General features: G+C 34.1%; 1 protein-coding gene across 2 annotated transcripts in view; it reads left to right on the plus strand.

Moving 5' to 3' along the window:
- ZDHHC17 (zinc finger DHHC-type palmitoyltransferase 17) overlaps nucleotides 1-19,295 on the plus strand; it is a 100,081-nt gene extending 80,786 nt beyond the window's left edge. The window contains exons 10-17 of one of the 2 annotated variants that reach the window (XM_061415572.1): nucleotides 1,357-1,457; nucleotides 6,235-6,359; nucleotides 7,607-7,669; nucleotides 10,197-10,290; nucleotides 11,175-11,258; nucleotides 12,447-12,604; nucleotides 13,569-13,663; nucleotides 16,453-19,295. In XM_061415572.1, the coding sequence (XP_061271556.1) occupies nucleotides 1,357-1,457; nucleotides 6,235-6,359; nucleotides 7,607-7,669; nucleotides 10,197-10,290; nucleotides 11,175-11,258; nucleotides 12,447-12,604; nucleotides 13,569-13,663; nucleotides 16,453-16,591 (859 nt within the window). In that variant the 3' untranslated portion in view covers nucleotides 16,592-19,295. The remainder of the gene's footprint in view (nucleotides 1-1,356; nucleotides 1,458-6,234; nucleotides 6,360-7,606; nucleotides 7,670-10,196; nucleotides 10,291-11,174; nucleotides 11,259-12,446; nucleotides 12,605-13,568; nucleotides 13,664-16,452) is intronic. The other variant, XM_061415573.1, reaches the window with a different exon arrangement.
- The last annotated feature ends 328 nt before the right edge of the window (nucleotides 19,296-19,623 follow it).

Raw genomic sequence — 19,623 nt, forward strand, 5'->3', positions numbered from 1 at the left:
TTTTTAAGGCTAAAATACAGTTTTAAAACATTTCAGTAGACATGAATGCGAGTTCGCTGAACTCTGCATGTAATATATTGCTTATTTCTGGATAAGTATAATGCCTGAGCTTACCTTTCCATAGAAATGAAATTTTCTTTGGTCATAGGCAGTATGCAAGAAAGAGGTGTAGTTGTAGCACAGGGGACATCTAAGCGTATGAAGAGTCTAAGCCTATGAAGTGGGCTCAGTTATTTTTTAAGATTTTCTCCTTTGTTCTCTAAACATTGTGTTTGTTCTGTTTGCTTCTTTTCCTTAGATCCTATCGCCCTAAAATTGCCCATCCAGCAAACTAGGAAGTTATTTATGATCCAGAATTTCCCACCTAATTTCCATTCCTTTAGTACTTTGTCTTTACCAGAATTTCACAAGAGATTTCTGAAAATAATTCACAGAGATGAGAGTGAATGGTAGTGCACCAGTGTGGTAACTCTCAGGAAGAAACTTAATCTTATTTTAGTGTTTACTTTCACCAAGAGGTGTAAGTAAGAATTCACCAATTCTGCCTTCTTAGCAAGTACATGGATGGCTCATCCTGCTTAGTGTTTAATAAAATTTATCAGTGTTTATTTTTTCCTGAATTCTAAATGCTGTAAATAATGACCTTTAATTCCTCCAAACTAGCTTGTTCATTCTCTTTGAAAAGATGTGCTGAAAGCTTAGTGGGAATGTGAGGTGAGGAGAAATAATGATGCAGTGAAAAACTCAGGGATTGCTTTGGGCTTCCCTGGTGGCTCAGATGGTAAAGCATCTGCCTACAATGTGAGAACCCAGGTTCCATCCCCGGGTTGGGAACATCCCCTGGAGAAGGAAATGGCAACCCACTGCACTACTCACCCCACTCCAGTACTCTTGCCTGGAAAGTCCCATGGACGGAGGAGCGTTGTAGGCTCCTCCATGGGGTTGCAAAGAGTCGGACACAACTGAGCGACTTCACTTCACTTTGCACTCATTTGTTAAAATTATAACATGCCTTTGGTGAGTAGTAAGCTGGATGATAGAGTTACTATATATGCTAAAGTGGGTTTTTTATTTAAAAGAATAGGAATACAATGAAATTCTAAAGTTGGAAAGTATATAGAATATAATTCTAATTCTTAATGAATTAAAAGTAGCTTCAGACTTGAGTCATTTAGCTGTGCCTTCATGTGTTACTGATCACCATGGAAAACAGCCTTTGTATTTAAGCATCCTGAATTTCTGGGTTTTGTTAAAAGTTTACTATGCGGAATAGATGTAATTTTCATTTAAATAAATAAATAGTCATTTCTACAATGAAATATAGAGTTCACATTTTATAAAACTTGTGTTTTACAGATCCTTTTTTGATCATTCAATGCATAGTGCATTGCCCCTTGGAATATATTTGGCAACCAAATTTTGGATGTATGTGACGTGGTTCTTCTGGTTTTGGAATGATATCCTTTGGTCATAAAGGTCTTATCTAAAACAATTTTTTGTTTGTTATTTAAACAAATGTTTAATAATTTAACATAGCTGAGCTACTCACTATATACTAGAATAAAAGTTTTATTAGAAAAATAAGTATTAACTAATTATTTTTAAATATTTCATATTTAATAAATTGCTTTTCAAAGCTGCTTTTAATAACATCAGTAGTAGTAATAATATCGATAGTAGTGACCATTAATTGAGTTTTTTAAGGGCATTTTCCTAAATACTGTGTGTTCCATTTACTACACATCCTATTACGTTTATATTGTTGTCTCAGTTTTATAGATGAGAAAACTTAGGTTTAAACAAGTTAATCTGTTGTTTTTTCCCAAGATCACACAGCTAGTCTCTAGTAAAGTAGAGTAGAAACACATATTTGTCTGATTCTCTAACACATTCTGCACCTTTGTCCTGAGTTGTGATTTTCATGTTTTAGTGTCATTTTCTCTGCATATTTTCTTACTGTCACACTTATTACTGTTCTGCCGTGATAGATAGCAGTTAATTTTCTCTTTTGCTTATGAAAAGCCTTTAGTGGTGTATCTTCAGATGTTTGCTAAATTCAGCAAATTATTTCGATGTACTATTTTTGTTTGCTTGTTTTTTTTGATGCACTTTTAAAAAATAGTATAATTTGACATTGTACATTTGTACGTGCACGTGTGTACATCTAAGAAATAAGGACAATGTCAGCTTTTGATGTTTTAATAGAAAAAATCAGTAAGATGGTCTGTTTCATTATAATTAGGGTACATGTTTGATGTCTTAAATCATTCTTCAGAACATTACTATCAATATAAAAAGTATACGATATTTTAAATGGTATGCAGTATTCAGTGACTTTTAACTGTTCTGAACAATATTAATCATTACTGATACCTGATTTCACTTCACAGTCTTGCATATTATAATATTGCATTCTTTTTGTTAAGTTGTCCTGTGTATTAGACAAAAACAAAATATGCTTATTTCTTTGTGAAACTGAGCCGCAGAATTATAACTGTGCTTCTAATTCTTAATTTTCACAGCATTATAGGATTACTTTTTAAAATACTTTCTTAGCATAGTGTCTATTGAAATGTTTTCACTTGCAGTTTTTACTAGCTCATTCTGGGCCTGTATTACACTTTGATATAAAAATTGTTCTTCAGAGATTCATTAAGCATTAGAATTATCTTATTGGATTATTTAATGAGTAAAACATAACTGCTCATTTTCAGTACCTCATCTATTTTAAATTTATAAAAAGCACTGACCTCTGAAATGACTACTATTCCAGACATATTTTCTAACTTGGCTTCCTAAATCGGACAGTAAGTTTAATATTCCAAAAAAATAATCCAATTCACATCTCAAAATATTTTAGACTGTTGCTGTACTGTTAATCTGTTTGCATATAAGTAGAGAAAAGCAGGATAATTAGTAAATTACAAATAGTGAAAACTTTATGCCAGAGAGTTTTATATAGTCCATATGTCAACTTTTGCTTAGAAACTTCAGATGGCACTTAAGCACTATACTTGGAGACCATTTTAAACAGCAAAATCACCAACAAAAAGCACACAAATGCAAAACAAGAAGGCAAAGTATTGGCCTTGTTTAGCTCAACTGGAAATGTATGCATAAGGCAACTCATGTTTATTGTTACTTTGCACATATTCACAAATGACTGCAGAAGCATTCTAAATATTGGTTTTGGGTTTACAAATAAATTTTAGTTAGTAGACATGAGGGTCAACTGTATATAAGTTATTTTAGTTTCTCATATGTTACTCATCTTCAGTGTTTTTGTGGTAATAATGAGTCATATTCATATAAACCATTTGTTATAATAAATAAATTCTATTTGATTTATAGTTCTTCAGATATATTATTTTACTTGGTTCTCAGAACAGTTCTTTGAGATTTAAAAAACAAAAACTTACAAATCATAATGCTGTTTTCTAACTGATTGAAAAATTGAGGTTCGTAGAAGTTGTATCCTTTGCTCAAAGTTACATAGCCAGGTAATTATTGAGAGTCTGGTATAGAACCCAGTTCTTTGACCTGATACAGTATATCTTCAAATGCCCTATATTATACACTGACCATAATTTTTACAAGGAAATAATAAGAGATCAGATCAAAGGTTTATTTACAAAGAAGCTTATCATTGTACCATTTATAGGGAAAAAATGGAAATAACCTGAATAGGAGGATAGATTTATCAGTTACCCGACATGTGGTAGACAATAAAATATCCGTTAAAATGCTTTTCTAAGACTTAGTGATGTGGGCTCATACTTGTAACAAATAAAAAATACAAAATTGTATTTACAGAGAGATTCTAATTTTAGAATGTGTGAATGATAAGAGCTGGAAGTGAGTACATGTAATTTTAGCTGTGGTTATTTCTGGTAGTGAGGTTTGTGATTTCCTTGCACTTTTATTTGAAAATTTTGTTCATACTTCTTCTGTAATTATCATACAACTCTAAAATTCATTGTCATAAATAATATAGTCTGCTGTTTATTGTGTTGACAGACTTTTGAAATAGGTTATTAGGAATTCTGTATCTAAAAATAAATTATTTTTCAATCAGGTCTTAAGCTTCTTAAATCAGAGGTGGATGTGATCATTGTTCCCATAATGTTTAATGACTCAGAATATTCTGTAGAGTACTTTGGAGAGGCAGGATAGCATATGTAGTAAGAGCCTAGGTTTAAATACCAGCTCCATCTCTAATCCATTCTTTAATCTTAGACTGCTTGATTAACCTTTGCCTCGGTTTTGCCATGGGGATGGCAGCAAGCTTTATCATTGGGTTTTTGTGCAGCCTAAATGGCATGTGGGCTTCCCAGGTGAGTCAGTTAGTAAGGAATCTGCCTGCCAATGCAGGAGACATGGGTTTAATCCCTGTGTTGGGAAGGTCCCCTGAAGGAAATGGGAGCCCACTGCAGTATTCTTGCCTGGGAAATCCCATGGACAGAGGAGCCTGGCAGGCTTCAGATCATGGGGTCGCAAAGAGTCAAACATGGCTGAGCGACTGAACAGCAAGAATCTGATAGATATATTTATTACATATGTTAGCAGTTTTTGAAACTGTTATAATAAAGATTCTGCACTGAAAAATGCCACCATTCAGCATTCTTGGCACATAACATTTATCCAGCTATATTCTTAGGCTTTATTTATTTTTTATTTTAATTATTTTTTGGCTGTTGAAAGAGCTGGAAATTTGGCTTTCTGTGTATTCTGTGCTGGCTGTTCCCATGGATTTTGGAGAATGAGGATGGTGGAAGGTGGAGGTAAACAGGGGACTGGAGCAAGAAAATCACTTTTATATGTGGCAGCTGGTATTAACTACTCTTTCTTCTTCCTTTTTGTTCCTCCTGTATTTTAAGTGGTTGGGTGGTGGTTTGGTATTTACCAAACAATGACAGGTTTGTTTCATTCACGAAACTGTTCTTTCTTAACCTTTGCTTCCATGAGAAATGTAGAGAGTGTGTATACATAATAATGTCTAAAAATCTTACAGCATATTTATATGATACTTGTACTACATAAAAAAAAATTTTTTTAAACACGAGAAAAGCATACACTTTTTTTCTTTGGTTGCATCCTGCAGTCTGTGGGATCTTAGTTCCCCCACCAGGGATTGAACCCAGGCCTTTGGCAAAGAGAGTGTGGAGTCCTAACCCTGGACTACCAGGGAATTCCCAGCATACATGTTTTACTAAATCTTTTTTTTTTTTTTAACGTGTACTTAGGGGCCTTCATAAATAATGAAGACCTAACAAATGAGCAGAGTAGGAATCTCCATGCCTTTTAGACCAATAGTACATTTGTGAAGAATAACAAGACAAAGATCTGGGCTGCGGCAGTCAGTTGGTGGGAGTGTGGCCCGCAGACGTGTGGGAGGATGGGTGGGCGTGAACGGTTAGTGCAGTCAGCATGTGAACAGACGCCTGTCATCAGTGTCCATCCCAGACTTCTGTGAGAGGCCTTTCCTTTCTTTCCTGGTACAGGGACGGCACCATTCTCACGGGCACTCGTGGACAGCTTTTGTACCTGTGTCAAATCTTGGAAATGGTGTGTTTTGTGCCTCAAAGATGTGTTGCTCTAGCAACATTGCTTTATTTTTCCCAGTGTTATTGAAAATAGTCTTTGATTCTTCACTTAACATTTATAAATGCCTGGTACATTTATTATGTTTTTATTAGGAAGGAAAATGTAACCAAAGATAGTATTTCTGTTTTAAGCAAGTTTATAAATACTTTTTCTAAAATTAAAGTCAACTTGAATGTGGGAAAAAATGGCAATGAAGAGAATGTAAAAACAGTCTTCTAAATATATGGGTATGATATCTAAATGTTTGGTAGATTTTAATGAACATAGATAAAGTAATATGCTAATTACTTTGGACATGAGACGTTCCTCGTTTTTGTCAAAAGAAGTAATGATCATTTAAAAATAATGTATTCACTGACTTTAAAAAAGTGTCAGATAAACTTACCCTACGTGATTTAAAATTTGTAAGCAGTTGACGTTTTTTGCGTTTACTTATGAGCACAATGGAAAATGTGTTTGTTGTGATGTAATAGGCTAGCATGTATAGATGGAATTCATTTTGATGTAATAAACCATCTTGTACTTTTTTCTAGGTTTCTTTGTATGTGTGATAAAACCTTACAGATTATAAGTTTACCTATAGTAATAACTAGTTTTCATTGCTTCTTTAGATTCCTTAACTTTAGGCACATCTCAATTTTCTATTTATCCATCTTCCATTCCTTGCCAACAGTATTGCACTTTTCTACAATTTTGGGAAATCTTGGAAATCAGATCCAGGGATTATTAAAGCCACAGAAGAACAAAAGAAAAAGGTAGCAAGATACAACCTAACTAGTTACATGTGTTTTATTGCCAGATTATCAGTATTTTTAGCAGATACGAGAGTACAAAGAAACTGGGAATTTCAAACCAATCTGAGATTTTGTATAGAGTTGGTGCTCTTGAGATGCCTGGCCTTACACTTCCATGACATTTTAAAATGGCACTTTAAAATTTCACGTTTCTCTCCTTTCTAAGGATTATGATTGTTTTGAGGGACTAATACAGTATTTTAAACATCTCTGTAAAGCTTCAGCAAATAAATTTGCATTCATTAAATAAATGCTTGTTAAAAGACCGTGTAAACTAGAAGGCCAGAAAACTGGTTGATAGTATAGGTAAATTGTTCTAATAGCTAACATATTTGTATATATGATCCAGGGCACCCCTCATCTATGGCCCAGGTACTTAGAAAGCCGAATTTATAATCCAAAGAGGTCGTGTTAAGTAGAGAATTAGACCAGAGGCAGTTAAATTATTTTAAGAGTTGTTTAACCCAGTCCCTGAAAACAGAACAAATCCTGATGAGTTATTCTATCCACAGTTGATGAAAACACTAGCAGTTTCTTACAGTCTACCCCTCTCTATGCTGCATAAAGAACGCTGCTCTTACGTTCCGGTATTCTTCAGACATTTACTGCTAATTGATTTGCCAGGTTTTCTTAAGTCATAGTCTAGCTCTGAAGAGTCGAGTCTTTTTTGGATTCAGGTTTACATTTATCTCTTAATCATCAAAACCCATGCAGACTAGTTCTTACATAATTTAGTTTTATTCCCGTTAAGTTTAGGGTTGCTTCATTCATATATCCAATAAAATTTCTATATTCAAATTATAGTAAAATAACAGAAGTAAGTGAAGAAATTTATTATTTTCAGCTGAAAACCGTGGTTAAAACTAAATGTGTGTTTGTTGATACTCATATAAATATTCTTATTGAGTATAGTTGGTTTTCAGTGTTGTTTTCGTTTTGGGTGTACAGCACAATGATTGAGTTGTGTATAACCGAATCACTGAGTTTTATATATGTAATCTGAGAAATAAAATATTCTTTCTCAGATTCTTTTCCCTTATAGTTTATTACAAAATATGGAGTATACTTCCCTGTGCTGTGCAGTAGGTCCTTGTTGGTTATCTATATTTAGTAGTGTGTATTAATACTCATATTGATGGAACAGTAGTTGATGAATATTGTTCTATTTTGAATGAAGTTTTTGTGTTTTTTTTTTTTTTAATTCACAGACAATAGTTGAACTTGCAGAGACAGGAAGTCTGGACCTCAGTATATTCTGCAGTACCTGTTTGGTAGTATTTTTTTCTTTTTCTTCCCTCTCTCCTTTTCCCTCAGCAGTGGCATAGCATAGAGAGTTTGGGAAACCAGGACAGTGTCTTTCACTGAGCACATTTCATGATCCCCCAGCCAGAAGGCTTTTAGATCATGGGACAGGAGGAAAGATGGTGAAAAGATACCTTCTTCCCAGTGTTCTTGTTCCCCCTGATGTTATACCTTAACTGCATTTCCGACTCAGTGTTGCCCTTCATTTGTATTCATTCTTTTTTTCTCAGGATGTAATTCAACAAAAAACTAATTAATAAAGTATTTAAATCAAAAGTTTACTGATTCCCTAATATGCTGTTATCCTAGTTTCTTATGTTTAAAGGCCATGATGGGAAATTAGGTAATCTGTAAGACAACATCAGAGCAGTTATCCATCTGTGTTAGAGTCTTTATGCAAATCAGAGCACTCTTTTATCATTGACAGTAAAAGTTATCATATTCAGCCAGGTCATAGGTAATAGTACGGTTTTGTGTTTTGGTGATTTTCTGCTAGATTTTTGTGATTAGTTCCTGTGGAAAATGTATGGACTGCCACAGCGTTTCTGTGGCATATAGTGTTCCTGAGTAAACCATGTTTCTCTGTACGGAGATGGGAATGTCCCCAAATCATTGCTTGAAACTATATGTTCTTTTATACCTGTAAGTTATACACTACAACTGAACTAACATCTTAATAATAATGAAATAATCGACTTAGTTGAGGATTCTGGAATGAGTTTTTGAAACTAAGCTCTAGTTCTAAAGATTCTTTTAAGTTTGACTTAACATTCTTTGACAAACAGTTATGATTTTGGATTTTCACTATACTGCTTTATTTTGGGTAACAACTTTAGAGTACTGATTCTTTTGTATTTTAAAACATGCTTTAAAAAGATTTTTGTTTCTGTGCTTTACAACGGGTGATTTGTAGAATTGTATTCTTAATGTTTAGAACATTTTTATATTCTACTATTCTATGAACATATTATTCTGTTCCACAAAGTCAAGTATACATTGCTGATGTTTTTGCCATATGTCAAACAGATTGTTTTACATAGAGTTGCTCAGTACAGTTTCATTGTTAAGTAAATACCTGATGGCAAGAACAAGACTACTTTTGTCATTATAGCATAAATGTTTTCATTATGTTTTATGTTAAGATAAGCTGTAGTTCTGGATAGATAATTTGGTATTGTAAAATCAAGAGCATGTTGTGTTATAAAATGATTCAAATTGACAGAGGTATTTGTAATTATATGGATATCCTTCACTTTGACAAATAGGTGAGAAGACATACGTAAATCAGAATTTCCTCAAAATGAATTGCTTGTGTCAGTTTTTGTGCAGAATCCCTTCATAACTGTTGCTCAAAGAGGAGACTTAGCTGAGAGCTGCAAGTTAGGGTAGAAGTTGTTTGATCTATCCTACTTCTTTCTGCTGATAGATTTAGTCTCACATCTGTGGTGAAGAATAACTTAGCCTTTTCTTGGGTCCACAGATTATCTTAGTACATGTAAGAGCCACATAATGCACCTCTGCCTTTTTCTTAGTGCCCTCAGAATCATGTAGAACCTTATGGAGAGTGCTGGGGAAATGACAGTGCTTTTGTTGAACCACCAGTGAGGGGTATTATGAAATTTGCTTCTAGCAAGTGTTTTTCCTCTAGCTCTTGTCATGTATCCAGCGTTGGGACTAACAGCTCTTTGAAGATCACTAATGAGTTCTTATATTCACTTGACCGCTTTAGAGTAATGGAGAGAAAAGCATTTCACAACATTTAAAACAGAAGGCATCATGAAAATGAATTCTTTATTGCCTGTCAGGAGCTGTATAATGTATTTTTTGTTTTTTAGAACAAACAGGGACTGCCTAAACTTCACAAGCATGTTGTATTTTCTTAGATAATGGTCTTGCAGTTCAGCAGGGAAAAATGCTGTACCTTAATCTGAGATCCGAGGAGGCTCTGAAAGATGCGAGCACTTACTGGGTTGTTTGTTTTGTTTTTTTTTGTTTTTTTGCTAGATATGTTAACTCTGGGAAGACATTAATGATTTGAATTTTAAGAGCTGCTTTTATTCACTTCTAACGACCTTCCTGTTACTAAGGAACAGTCATTTTATTAAGCAGCAACCAGTATCATTCACTATGATAGATTTTCATTAAGAAGCCAAAATAGTGATATTTGAGGAATTTCAGGGTTTTGAATTAAATATAGTAACATTCACTGCAATAACAGATTGGTATTTGATTCTTATTTTTGTAAATTGATGGTTCTGCCCCACCTTAGGACTTTGTGTTTGTTTGTTTGACTGTCCACACAGCAAGTTTATGTTTTAGTGTAGCCTTTTGCATCTTTGTTGTTGCAGTTGAAATTTTATTAAACAAGAATGATTTTTGATTGGATCTATTCTTTTGGAAACCTTGTCTTTTTCATAATTGTATTCTGAGAAAATGTTCAGCTTTTCTGTCTTAGGTCCAGTGCCTTTTGTAATCTTTTCACATGCCTGTTGACAGATACGGAAACCAGTAAGGTCCAAACACTGTGGTGTGTGCAACCGCTGTATAGCGAAATTCGACCATCATTGCCCATGGGTGGGGAACTGTGTAGGTAAGTTTTACTAGTGATTTTTAAATATATTGTTGATTTATATTGCTCTAGGTAACTAATGGAGTACAATATTAAAGTAGATGTAGAAGCTTCATTCTTGCACCACGCAACACCCCTCATTCCCCTAATTATTTCCTTGTTGGCGGTACATCAGCTCAGCTGTGAGAGAGGGGAAAGACATCATAAAATCAGTGTCTAGGAAAGACTGATATAATTTCTTTATCAGTTCTCTGTGGTGCCTCCTCTTTCTTGTTTTCTCCATTGGACAACAGTGAAATCGGTCAAGAGGCAGCTTGTGTTGTCTTTTAGTTAAACTAGAGAAAGTTAGACAATTAAAAATTGCTACAAGATTGCTATGTACAGAGGCAAAGAAAAATGACAGATAAGAACTCTGCATACCTCAGTGTTGAGAATGGCACAGTCTAAGGAAGTGGACTAAGTGGCCTGAGAGATGACCATGGAGATTTTATGAGGGACAGCTGGGAGATGTTACAAAGATTGTATGACTCCTGGAGAGAAACCTTTAAAAAGCTGGATTATAAAGTTTATAAAAGTAAAGATAAAATAGGGTTGTTTAAACCTCAAAACACACAGTGGAATCAAAGCTCAATATTGTGATTGTTGGTTCATTAAGACTTTTGACTTCAGAATGCATTTCACTGCAGTCACTACATCTTTGTGTGTAATTGTGAGCATTCTTTTATTTAAAGCCTTTCATTAAAACAACTGTTTTCTCGACGATCATTTTATAAAATAACGTATGTGATTATTGTCCAATGTGTATCTCACTTTTCATGGCATTTCCCCACCCCAACCTCATCTCTAAGTATGTGTCTGGTTGTTTCTTCTTAGCTGGAAGAAATTGCTTCTGTTTTGTTCTCTAGGTGCAGGCAACCATAGATACTTTATGGGCTACCTGTTCTTCTTGCTTTTTATGATCTGCTGGATGATTTATGGTTGTATTTCTTGTGAGTACAGTTAGTACCTTTTATCTTCTTAAAGCAAATGTTGCAAACTTATGCTTTACCATATTAATAAAAAATACGATAATGACAAATGTCTTTTAACTGAGGCAATTCACTACAATGAAAAAATAGTAGAGAACTATCAAACATATTCAGTAGAGTATAAGCAACAGAAGTATCAGTTAATTATCTTTTAATAGGCTTTGAAAAGCTTCTGGGTAAAATACACCAAGATTTTTCACATTGCATGCTTGCTTTACTTTAGTAGTTTGTAAATTTTTTGATTATGCTAATTGCTCTTTCTTATCAAACAGCTGGGAAAATATAGTTGGAGTTCAGTTTTCACAGAACTTGAAATATTTTGAAGAGTAAGGTATAATTATTGTCTATTGGAGAATATTTAAAAGGTTAAAAATAAGTTATCATTCACTGATTATATGGTTTAGTATTTTAGAAGAAATAATAGGCTTTTATTGCACTGAGAACAGAAAGAATTTGAATGAAAATATTAGTTACTGTCCTTCAGGGCTTGTTGGTACTTAGCGTGAAGACGTATTAGATACTGACTTGAAAATAAGTCTTGGATGATTTCCTAGTCTTCCTACTCCCACAGATATTAAGAATATTTATTATTAATACCATAATGAAAAAGGAGGCTAGTTCCTCAAATAGAGATGAACAGAGAGAAAGTTTTGATCAGAGATCTTTACCTAATTTCTGGCAGTCCAACACCCCTAAGAAAGAGCATAGTCCAGCAATAACATCAGTTCTTTTTGGCAGCGGCTCTCTGAGTAAATTTTGTTTTGGAAAAAGCTCTCCTTCCCAAGGTGATCTTGTATTATATGCCTTCCCTCCAAAGAAGTCTCACATGTATATATCACCTTATCTTTGTATAAAGGACGTGTTTTTATATATTCTATGTATGCAGTACCAGTCAGATAAAAACTGTTGTTACAGGACAGGCTTGTTTGTTTTTAAGGTTGGCTGCTGCTTTCTGTTCTTTATGTTTTTTCATTAGGGGATAAGGGAATTATTTATGAGTACAAAAATACTTGCATTGAGAGTCATCAGTTAAATTTAATTTAATTTAATTCTTAGGTCATGTTTTCTAAGTGGTACCTACCACAAAATCACCCACAAGGGGCTTGGATGATTGTCAAGTAAATCTGAGTACCTGTGCTCTGATTTTAGACTGGGGACTGCACTGTGAGACCAGCTACACCAAGGATGGATTTTGGACATACATTACTCAAATTGCCACCTGCTCACCTTGGATGTTCTGGATGTTTCTGAACAGTGTTTTCCATTTCATGTGGGTGGCTGTATTACTCATGTGTCAAATGTATCAGGTATGTACAAATGAGTTATTCTTTAGTGTGCCGAGAACTCTTAAAAATTCACTCCTTGCTTAAAAGACGATAGTGTATCCTCTTTATAACCACTCCTACTTTTCAATAATTAAAATTCTTTCAAGAGTTAAAATTTTCAGTTTGCTGTTCCTTTCTTCTCCCCTCTGTCTTTCCACCTCTCCTCCATCTTCTTATATTAGGAACTTCTGACTTTCAGTACTACTCTTAACAAAGCTTATTGTTTCTGTCTTTGCTGATTTACATACTGTGAGCTTAGATTAATGGTGCCATTAATTTTGTATGTGTTTTAATAGTAATATTTTATTACCTGCAAATATCAGTATTTATTCAAGAGGTTTTTTTAACTTAATTTTTAAAGTTAATTTAATTAAGACTTTTTTTTTCTTAACTTAATTAATAAAACTGATACACATGGATTTTCTCTGTGTGTGCTCAGTCATATCTGACTCTTTGCAACCCCATGGACTGTAGCCCACCAGGTTACTTTACCCAATGGAATTTTCCAGGCAAGAGTACTGGAATGGGTAGCCATTTCCTTCTTCAGGGGATCTTCCTGACCAGGGTTCAAACCTGCATCTCTTGCATCTCCTGCATTGGCAGGTGGATTCTTTACCACTGAGCCACCTGGGAAGCCCTTTCCTTTTAATTAGGATTTTTAAAAAATCTCCTGCTTAAAGGAGCTGATGGAGTAGAAGTATGTACATAATGTCCATCTCTCCACATACACAATGCCAGGTAACCTGTTTAAAAATTATTTCTCTATTTAACTAGCTGCTTTTCATAGAGACAGATGATCTCTTGTACATTAGCTTGATGTCTCCTGACGGAAAACCAAAAACAGACTTCATCATTTTTTTTTCCATCCTAATCCTGGGAATTAATTTTCATTTATTTTATATTAAATATTCAGAGACTTAATGGTTTGCTTTCTTTTGCCTCTTAGATATCATGTTTAGGTATTACTACAAATGAAAGAATGAATGCCAGGAGGTACAAGCACTTTAAAGTCACAACAACATCTATTGAAAGTCCATTCAAGTACGTACATTTCTGTGGATTTAATATTTTCTCTTGAAGTTCCTTCAAGAAATTCCTTACTAACTAAACTAAGCAAATATCTAATGAGTACATCAAAGAGAAGTATTTTCTTTTAAAGTGGCAATAAGATAGGAAATAGGGAATATTTCTTTTACTTAGCCATGTATAAAATAGCTTGTAAAACATAAATACAAAGATTTCACTTTTCCCTTTAATTATACAATTCAAACTTCATTGACCTACTAACATTTAGTATTTGTTCTTTAACATTTCCATCAATTTATACATTTTCATTCAAAAATGAATGTATCAAGAAAATTGAAATAAGATTTTTAGAAATACAATTGCTTGAAATTCGTTCTTTAGGGAAATTTCTTAGACTCTCGGGCAGCTCCTTTTTGCTTCAGATTACATATTATTTTTTAATGTTTATTTGTTTATTTGCCTGTACTGGATCCTCTGGATCTTTAGTTGCACCATGTGAACTCTGAGTTGCAGCATGTGGGATCTGGTTCCCTGACCAGGGATCAAACCCAGGCCCCCTGCATTGGGAGCGTGTATTCTTAGCCACTGGACCCCCAGGGAAGTCCCAGATTACTTATTTTATTTGCTGTTTGAATGACATAAAAATTTCCACACACCTAATTTTCTTTTTTCTTTTTAACTTTAAGTGTAATTGACATACAACATTATATTGGTTTGAAGTGTACAACATAATGGCTTGATGTTTGTGAACATTGCAAAGTGATCACCATTAAAATCTAGTTAACATCTGTCCCCATAAATAGTTGGAAAACTTTTTCTTGTCATGAGAACTTGTAAGATCTGTTCTCAGCGGTTTTCAAACGTGCAGTAGGACACAGACTGTCGTCAGCATGCTCTATGTTGCACTCCCAGGGCTCCTTATACAGAACTGGGAGTCTGTATGTTCTGAACCTCCTTACACATTTGCCTGCCCCCACTCCCAGTCTCTGGCCTCCACAGTCTGTTCTCTGTATCTCTGAGCTCAGGTTTGTTTATATTCAAAGTGAGTGAGATAATGTCATATTTGCTGACTTCACGTATAGTGCCCTCAGGGTCCATCCATGTCATTGCCAATGGCTGGATTTCCTTTTTCTTTACAGTGGCTGGATTTTGTTTGATTGTGTGTGTGTATCACATTTTTTAAAAAAACCATTCATCCATCGATGGATACTTAGACTGTTACCATATCTTGACTGTTGTAAATAATGCTGCAGGGAACACGTTGAGTGCATATATATCTTTTCAAGCTAGTGTTTTCATTTTCTTTGGATAAGTACCCGGAAGTGGAATTGCTGAATCGTATGGTGGTCCTGTTTTTAATTCTTGAGGAACCTCCATACTGTTTTCTGTAGTAGCTGTACCGATTTATGTCCCCACCAGCAGTGCACAGGGTTCTCTGTATCCTCCCCGACTCTTGCTTTCCTATCTTTTTGATAATAGCCATTCTAACAAGTATGTGGCAGTATCTGTCTCATGGTGGTTTTGATTTGCATTTCTCTAACAATTAGTGTAACGTTGAATGTCTTCTCATGTCTCTTGGCCATCAGTCTATTCAGATTGTCTGTTTTTAGTTGGATTATTTGCTTTTTTCTTTTGAGTTGTGTGAGTTCTTTATATAATCTGGATATCAGCCTTTTATCAGATATATGATTTGCAGGTGTTTCCTCCCGTTCAGTAGGTTGCCTTTTCATTTTGTTGATGGTTTTCTTCGCTGGGCGGAACCTTCTTAGTTCAATGTCGTCTCATCTATTTTTGCTGTTGTTACCTTTGCTGTTGGTGTCAGATTCAAAAATTCATCACCAAGACTAACGTCAAGGAGCTTCCATCTCTGTTTTCTGTTTTCAGTTCATAAATTCAGGTCTTAACCCATTTGAGTTAATTTCTGTATATAGTGTAAGATAGTGGTTCAGTTTAGTTCTTTTGCATGTGACTGTTCAGTTTCCCCAACACCATTTATTGAAGAGATTGTACTATTCTTTTATTTATATATGTATATATTTTGAAATTTGCATTCGGTTTGGAGTTAAACAGTAGTTTCCTAATAATATGAAATATTTAAAACTTTTTGAGTTTTACTCAAACAAATTGTCTGCTACCTTCAAGCTTTTGTGGTGCTGTTAATTGTTGCATGCTTTTGGAAAGCACGCAGATCTTTAAAAGAAAAAATAATAGAGCCAGTTGAACAGTTTTGAGAATTCTCCCATTGGCATAATAATTACATAATGTGTAAAACTAACTGCTTTTCCAAAGGTATTCTTGAAGTTTCTAAAATTCTTGAATTCTAAAATTCCAGGACTTCCCTTGACATTTCTTTTTTTAAATTGTTACTCTTAGGTACACTCTCACATTTATGCTATTTTATATTTATTTTGTCTTTTACTTTCTCAGTTTTGGATATAGTTTGTCTCCTTGCCAAAGAGCTACCAGTCAAGGAAAGGTTTTATGAAAATTTTTATTTTACATAGGAATGAGAGATGGATGTTTGAATAACTTTAAAATATAATAGTGTAACCCATGGTATAAGCACAAGAGAAAAATCAGTGTTGTCAGAGCTCTGAAGAAACATGAATGTATACATATCTTAGAGTTATAAGCAGATTCTTTCTGACAAAAAATCTGAGTATTTAAGTTTGGAAAAAATATATTTAACATTAAAATTATGTTAAACTCATATTAAGTTACTATACTAATAGACTATTTTTTTCTTTTTCTGTTTTCTGTTTGTTTCTGTGTTTTGTTTTGTTTTTTTGCCGGGGGGTGTTTAGCCATGGATGTGTAAGGAATATTATAGACTTCTTTGAATTTCGATGCTGTGGCCTCTTTCGTCCTGTTATCGTGGACTGGACCAGGCAGTATACAATAGAATATGACCAAATATCAGGATCTGGGTACCAGCTCGTGTAGCAACATCTTTATCCTTTGAAGCATATTGCTGAGTGGTGCCTGAAAATTGTGTCTGTCCGTGTCTCTCTCACACTCGAATCCACATCCTTTGAACAAATAGCATGCTATGTAGGGCTAACAGTGAACTTTACAGTCTTTTTTTCAACACTTTTATTAACGAAGGTAAACATGGACAGAACACACTGCCACTTCTGGGAAGAATAAAGATCTTAAAAAGAATTTCAATGGTTCTTAATGTGGGAATTCACAACATATATAGCTTTTTGGTTTTGTTCTCATAACATTTTTCATGAGGAAAGAACGAACTTATTCTGTTGACAGACATGGTTTACTGATCAGAAATGTTCGAGTCTAGCTAAAACTAAATTTATGGTATACAGCTAAATTTTATAATGCAATCTACTATTAGTATTGCATTTAATTCCAAGAGAGTTGTCTTAAATTGATTCAGACTAGTATTATGTACGTGTTAGAATGTACATGTAAATACTGTGATGAAAATCATGTGGTTTTATTAGGGATCTACTGTAATGTGTCTTCAGAGGCACAGGAAAATAATGTTCACCAAAAAAATGTGCTAACAATATTTTATTGCTATCAGCTGTTGAAGTGCTGATATATTTCTAGTTCAGTGAAATAATTTGTAGTAACCTTGCTCTAAGGTTTTATGGTCTGATAATAAAGCACTTGCATGAGTATAGTAAGTCATGTTATTTTGTTCAACTTAAAAGCCCTACTAAGTGCATGATGCACCTCATAGAATGTATACTAGCACACACTATCCAGTAAAGCATAAATTAGAATTTAATTTGATGTGCAAATAGTCCAATTTTTAAGAGTTGAGCTATTTTCAAGTTAATGCAAAATTCTCAGTAATAGAGATAAACGGATATACTGCAAAAATAAATTATAGACAAAATAATGGGAGTCTAGCTAAAGTTGGAGCATGATTTCTGTACATAATAGACGTGAATAAAAGAAAAACTAATGGTATATTCTGGTTTTTAAAAAATGACCTATCAGAAAGAATTTGTCTCTAAGGTTGTTTCAGTTTTCCCAGCGTTGAATGTTTTGAAATTTGTTAATGCTGTCTGAAACAATTTCAGAAAGATTTTCTAATTGTTAAACATGATGCACTGATCAATTTTTGTTGCAGCATTTCCATACTCTCATGGTGAACTGTTAGTCACTGCTTCCACAAATATTGTTTACAGAGTGAGACTTGGTGTAGTCCTCTTTAAGTGCTGTAGCAAACTGTGGTTCAAGCAACCTGTGGGAAACGTGTGAGAGGGGATAGGCCAGGGGAGAGTGGGAAGAGGGTGGCCAGACTGATGGCAGATCCTAGACCAGTGTAAAGCTTGTGTATCTGTATATAAATAATTTATCGAATAGTTTGCTCTTTGTGTCTCTATGTGTTCGTGTATTTAAAGCTGCTCATTTCATTTTATCCAACCAAAAAGAAAAGGGAGATAACTAATGAGCTTCTAGTGATGTTCAATACTGCTGTTAATAGGCATTATACCCTGCAAGTTCACTGCATGTCTGATGCTTGGTAAAATTAGTATTCTCTGTAAAATGCAGATTACAGGTATTAAAGCAATCTAGTGGTAAACCCGCCCCTTGCCTTAGTAAGAGGAGCAGCGAAATGTATATAGTTGACGTTCAGTATTTCCAAGTACCATTTTTATATAGTAGTTTCTTTGACCATAAGTCATACATCAAAAAGATCACTTAGTGTATGTGAGTGTTTTAATATTAGAAAATTGGCATACGTGCTTTATTTTTGAGAAGGGAAGAGATGGGTGTGGGGTGGCAATGGCACCGTGCCGTTTTGTCATAGAGTGCACACAATTGGATAACTTTACAAATGCCTCTGCTAGTTTTGACTACTGATTGGGGGAAATTTTAGATACTTTTTAAATTCAAAGTTATTTATAAAAGGCTAGAATTTGTTTTAATTTTTTGTATTTTGAGCCACTTCACATGAAGACTCAGTTGCAATTTTTATCGAAACATTTTTTATTAACAGTCAAATACAATGGTGGTTTTCTCAGAGTTTGAATGAGAGTGTTGTTACCATGTTCTTTCTTTATGGTACAATATTCTTTTAAGTGTGAAAGAAATGTCTTTCAGTTAAATAGAAAAAAAAACCTGTAGATGTATACATGGAAAATATTAGCAATGTTAATGCTTTAGCACTAAACCATCTCAGCACCAGTGAAATCTATAACTCAGAAATGGTCAGATGGTCAGGAGCCAACTATGCAGCAGCGTACCTTCTGAGGGTTTTATAGGTCCTAACGTTTGGAACCAGTTTAACCCCATTCTAAAGTTGTGTATAAGGGTGACCCTTTGAGGAATAGTTCATATCAGCTTAATTGGATACTTTTAGCAAATAAGAACTTACTTCTCAGCTCTAAACATGAATTACTTCTTTGGAATTTTTTTCCTTATTTCTCTTGTTCCCAGGAATTTATTTGAAATATTAATAGGCATAAAACAGCATCATTATTATACTTAAGCTATGAATATTTTTATTTTATATTCTTTATTTATAACTGTGCCAAGTATTATTTTGCTACTTAACGTGTTATTCTGTGGAAAGAAAAACCTGTAAAGTGTTTAATAAATTAGCTCTCCTTACATAAATTAAAATCTGTCAAAATTTTGTAAAATATTAATCAGAATAAATATTGACTCTTAAGTGTGTGTGTGTTTGTTATTTTGCTCAGTTCACTTCAAAAGATTGATGAACTGCTGATCCTGGTACCTGTGATATGAAAACGTTATTCTGTATGTTTATATCTGGGTCAACTAGGAATCAAGTGGCAAAACTAGAAATTGGCAAAAGTAGAAGGTGGTAGTATTGTTAAGACAAACACAACTTTCATTCTGTGCATGTGTGTATATGTGCGTGTTTGTAATTAATTCTTTTAAAATAAGAGAGTATATTTTTCTTTAAGAATTTTAGATTCCATAGAGTTAACTAGGATTCTCAGGAACTGTATGAATCCCCAAGATTTAAATGTAAG

Source organism: Bos javanicus, chromosome 5 (assembly GCF_032452875.1).
Source record: "Bos javanicus breed banteng chromosome 5, ARS-OSU_banteng_1.0, whole genome shotgun sequence".
In the NCBI taxonomy this organism is placed as follows: domain Eukaryota; kingdom Metazoa; phylum Chordata; class Mammalia; order Artiodactyla; family Bovidae; genus Bos; species Bos javanicus.